At 42.6% G+C, this 5403-nt stretch overlaps 1 protein-coding gene across 1 annotated transcript; it reads right to left on the reverse strand.

Annotated features, from left to right (window-relative positions):
* Positions 1 to 583: 583 nt before the first annotated feature.
* On the reverse strand, positions 584 to 1860 carry LOC141696177 (uncharacterized). Its single transcript, XM_074500358.1, has 2 exons — positions 1507 to 1860; positions 584 to 973 (listed from the first exon to the last, which is right to left on the reverse strand). Exons 1-2 carry the CDS (start codon positions 1858 to 1860, stop codon positions 584 to 586), a joined length of 744 nt encoding a protein of 247 aa, XP_074356459.1.
* Between the last annotated feature and the right edge of the window lie 3543 nt (positions 1861 to 5403).

Here is a 5403-nt window from a genome sequence, read left to right on the forward strand (position 1 = left end):
TTTACTTGCAAAATTTTCTAAGTGTAAAATTTGAAGTTGAGGACGCAGGGCTTGTTTTCTTCGGGATCGCTCCTAGACAAGTACTTATTCGTTCCTTCAGTAGTTATTTGCCCTTAACATAAATAGAATTTGCCATAGAATGATGAAGGGGAATGTCTTTTTTAGGATTGCCCTTAAACATTCTTCGTTCGTCTCAGTTTTGTTAATTCCCAGCTATAGTTTTATAACAGCCTTAAGACGAAGGATATTACTCGTTAGAGGATTGCCGTTAGTTAATGATCATTCGTCCTTTTATGTAAGTAAGTCAAAATATGTCGGACGAAGGATTTATCTTCTTCGGGATCGCCCCTTGGTAATACCCGTTCGTCCGCTTAATTTGTCATAAATTCAAGTAATAAAGTTGTGCGAAGGAAGTGTATTTTCATTGATCATTAAGTCATTACACATTTCACATAGAGTTCAAAATGAAGTACAAACGGGAAATAAAAGAAAATTTCCCAGTATTTTTGATGGCTTCTACAGCCAGTGTTTCCAGCTTGTAAGTTCCTGGGCAGACGACCTCAATCACTGTGTAAGGTCATTCCTAGTTCGGCTGAAGCTTCCCTCGTCTTGTTGGCATAGATATAGCTAATTCCCGTTGGACCAAGTCACCAACACCGAATGACCTTTTCTTGATGCCCGAATCATAGTGTTGGGCAGCCTGCAGTAGGTACTTTATATTTCTTTGGTGGGAAGCTTCCCTTTCTTCTTCCAGTAAGTCTACATTCACCCTTAATCCGAAGTTATTGACTTTCACGTTGTAGAATTCTGTTCCATAAGACTCTGGGCCCATTTCGACCGGTACAAGGACATTTGTTCCATATGCCAGTCTGAAGGGAGTTTCCCCGGTGGAAGATCTGGGCGTCGTTTGGTAGGCCCATAAGACCCAGGGTAACTCTTCGACCCATCTTCCTTTGGCTTCGCCCAATATTTTCTTAATTCCATGAAATAATTGACACTGTTTGCATTTATTTGCATATTCGCTCGCATCGGCTTGCAAAGTCAGCCAAATGAACCCTTGCCGAAGGATCTTAAAGGCAAGAAACCGACCGGCCAGATGTACTCTGCGGATCCCTTTATGCACTGTCTTCAAAGCCCGTTGTTGTTATTCGGGATTCAAGCACCTCAAGAGGGGTTGAGTGGCCGGGAGACGATACATCCTTCCACTTTTAATAGTATAGCTTGATGCCCTATACTTTACTTTTAGAGCTTCCCTTCGATCCAGGGGGATGATTCCTTTTTTTCCGAAAATTACGAATTGGGGTCATCCAATCGGCGCCTTGGTGTATTTCAAGGTAGTTTTTCCTTTCGATCGAAGGCATCTTGGCTTCGGTAAGATAGATAGAACAAGTTAAGCTCTATGTTTAAGCCGAAGCTAGCCTAGATAGGGCATCTGCCCTGACTGTTGTTCTCCCTGCCTATTTAATTCAGTTCGAAGGTTTCAAATGACAGAGAGGAGTCTTTTACCTTTGCAACATAGGCCTTCGTATGGGGGTCCCTTTGCTCATATTCCCCTATGAAGTGCTTGACCACCAACATGGAGTTGCTAAATGCCCTTAAGTGCTTCACTTCAAGGCTTCGGGCTAGCTCCATCCCATGTAAAAGAGCTTCGTATTTGGCTTCATTGTTGGTGGGGGGGGGGAAGTTGAACCGAATAGCTTGGTATATTTCAAACCCATCAGGACCAGAGAGGATCAAGCCTGCCCCACACTTCTTTTCGATGGCTAAACCATCCAAAAAGAGCTTCCACTTTCCAGGGGTCCGGATGAGTTGTTCCTCAGGTGCAAGGTCCTTTGGTCCCGAGAATGTGCATTCTACCATTAAATTTTCCAGTGCTTGAGCTTTAATTGCAGTTTGGGGGACGAAATCGAGGTCATATTCTCCCAACTCGATGGACCAAGTGACGACCCTTCCCGAAGTTTCTAGCCTTGTCAGAATTTTCTTTAATGGTTAATCGGTGACGACCTGAACCGTTTAGCCTTGGAAATAGTGTCGTAATTTTCGGGAGGCCATGACCATCCCATATGCAAACTTTTCGGCGTTGGGGTACCTTGTTTCTGCATCCTTAAGCACATGGGACACGTAGAAGACATGATGTTGATTTCCCCCATGATCCTTCACTAGAAATGCTCCAAGTGTTCGGTCAGACACAGCCAGATAGAGCTAAAGTGTTTCCTTCGGATCAGGTCTCATTAGGAGGGGCCTTGGTAAGATATTCTTTTACTTCTTCAAATGCTCTCTGACATTCGGGGCCCCACTCGAAATTCTTCGACCCCTTGAGTACAACGAAGAAAGGAAGTGCTTTCTCGACTGATCTGGAGATGAACCGCCGAAGGGCTGCCCGTTGGCCGGTTAGTTTCTGGATGTCTCGGATACATTTTCGAGCTTCCATGTTGATAATAGCCTCAATTTTTTCTGGGTTTGCCTCAATCCCTCGTGCACTGACCATATACCCCAAAAATTTCCCATTTGCAACTCTGAACGTTCATTTGTTCGGATTTATCCTCATACTATTCCTTCGGAGAGTCTCGAAGCACTCTCTCAGGTCTTCGGCATGGGCTTGAAACAGGGATTTCACGATCATATCATCCATATAAGCTTCCATATTTCGGCCTATCTGCTCCTTGAATACTTTGTTAACCATTCGCTGAAATGTGGCTCCAGTGTTCTTAAGTCCGAAGGGCATTTTAATATATGCATAGGTTCCCTTCGGAATTATGAACGCTATTTTGGACACATCTTTACCGTTCATAGCAATTCGGTGATTTCAAGAAAAAGCTTCAAAAAAAGTAAGTACCTGGTATCCGGTCGTGGCATCTATTAATTGGTCGATACTGGGGAGAGGGTATTGGTCCTTCGAACAAGCCTTATTGAGATCCGTGTAGTCCACGCGCATTCTCCACTTTCCATTGGATTTTTTGACGACCACCACATTAGCCAACCAGTCAGGATACCCAATTTCTTCAATAAACTTGGCTTCCAACAACTTTTTCACTTCGGCCTCAATGACCTTTTGTCATTCGGCTGTAAAAGTCTTCTTCTTTTGCTTGACCGGTTTGGCCTCGGGTTGTACATTAAGGCAATGCTTAGCCATCTTGGGGTCCAAACCGGGCATATCTTCCAGCCCCCAGGTGAACACGTCAGGATATTTCCTAATGAATACAATAACCTTTTCCTTATGATCCTTTTTCATGTTTCTTCCAATCCGAACCATCTTGCCCGAATGCCCAATTCAACTTATTCGACCCCGGCGGCTGGCTCAGCGATCGAACTTGAGAGATCCCTCTCGAATTTCTCTAGTTCAATATTCAGGGTCTCTCGGCTCCCACTTGGTTCGATTTTGGCCCTTTTTCTTTTTCCAGTTTCATTCGGTTTTTTATAGGCCTAGTCCTTCTCCAAGTCTTCCAGCATTATTATACGGGCGGTCTTCAAATCACCCCGCATCTCTCCTACCCCTTTCTCTTTTGGAAATTTAAGCTTGAGGTGTGGTATGGATTCCACCGCCTCGAAGGTCGACAAGAAAGGCCTTCCCAAGATTGCATTATAGGACTCTCAATATGAACCACATAGAACTTTACAGGCTTCTCGACAGTGTATGGCAATTTACCCAAAAGGACAGGAAGAGTGATTGTACCTTCAAACTGTATTGGGTGTCCGCCGAAGGCATAAAGAGGGGCTTCGTCACAGGGTTCCAGTTATTCGCCCACCAGATTCATCTTACAGTATGTTTTGTGGAACAGGATATTGTTCGAGCTGTCAGTATCTATGAGCACTTTCCAAATTTTATTTTGTCCAATGAAGGGATTGATGATAAGGGGGTCTTCATGCGGATGAATGACATCCTCGTAATCTTCCGTACTGAAATTCATGGGCATATGGAGCTTCGCTTGGCCGAACTGATAGAGGTTGTACACTTGTCTGACGTACCTCTTCTTTGCCGACTTACTATCTCTATCTAGCACACTGCCCCCCGAAATTGTTTTTACTTCACCCCTTATCCTGTCTCTTCGTTCATGCTCTTCGGCTTCTGGCTCTTCCTGATTGTCCTTCAGCCCCAGTCTATCTTTTAGATCTCGGACGTACTGATTGAGTTCGCCTTTGATCATTCGTTCAACAAGCTTCTTGAGGTGGTAGCACTCATCAGTAGTATGCTTCTTGTCTTTGTGGTAATCACATTACTTGTCGGGATTTTTTTGTGTGATTTGGGACCTTCATCTTAGTTGGCCGAACGAACCCAGACTTTCCTTTAATCTCATGGAGAATCTTGGAGATTGGTGCATTCAAAGGGGTGAATACATCTGAATCTTTATCTCGACGTCGTTCGACCCCGCGATTGGTTTCCTTTCTTCCTTCTTTCCTACTATCCCTTCAGTCACCCCCGGATCTTGAGCTGTCATATATCTCTGTTCGCTTTGACCGGTCATCCCTTCAGGAATCTTTGTAACCTCCGAACTTTCCAACTTTTTCCATATATTTAGGGCTGTAAAATGATCCGGGTAGAACCGGACACCACCGTGCTCAAGTATCGTATCGTTTTACTTTTAGTGTGTCCAGATTTGGGTCCGGGATCATATTATTTGGATACAAACTGATCCTGGGTATTTGAGGGCCGGATCCAAACCAAATATGAGCCGGTATCGTATTTTCATTTTCTAACCGGGTAGTTTATGATCCACCGAATACGATTTAAATATGATCCACTAATATTAAGTATCATTTTTATTTCAACTATTCAGATGATTATTGGTATAAAATTAATATAATAATATAAAAATAATAACCATAAAAGTCATACTTTATAGGAAATTAAAACTGATATAAGATATAAAGAAATATAAAATAATTATTTACTTACAAATATAAAGGGTTGAAAATATATTCTAAATATGGGGTCGAATCAAATATGAGCCATGGATCATATTTGGATATTCAGGTAGGATCATTTTATGAAAAATAATATGAGATATAATTTGAGTCGGTATATGAGTGCTCAGATCCGGGATCATATTTTATTCGAGCTTAATTTTTCCGCCAGATTTGGATCGTTTATAAAACGGATATGAAACATGTATCATATTTTCAAGTCGGATATAAGCCGAGATACCGGATAGTCCTGATCAATTTATAGCCCTACTGGTATATTCTTTCCCCTCACATAGATATCATTGAGGGATTTTAAAGGGGAAATCATAAAAAGAGGAGTGAAGTTTTTTACCTTTATAGGGGTCTGGCCCCGCCGTAAGGAAGCCCATAGCTTTGACTTTGTCCAGGTTAGTAAAACTTCTTCCTTGAACCGAGCCAGGTAATCTCCAAGTTCTTCATTCACCCTCTGCCTACAGTGGACCAATGTTTCAGTATCATTCG

The sequence above is a fragment of the Apium graveolens genome, chromosome 11 (assembly GCF_009905375.1).
Source record: "Apium graveolens cultivar Ventura chromosome 11, ASM990537v1, whole genome shotgun sequence".
Lineage (NCBI taxonomy): Eukaryota > Viridiplantae > Streptophyta > Magnoliopsida > Apiales > Apiaceae > Apium > Apium graveolens.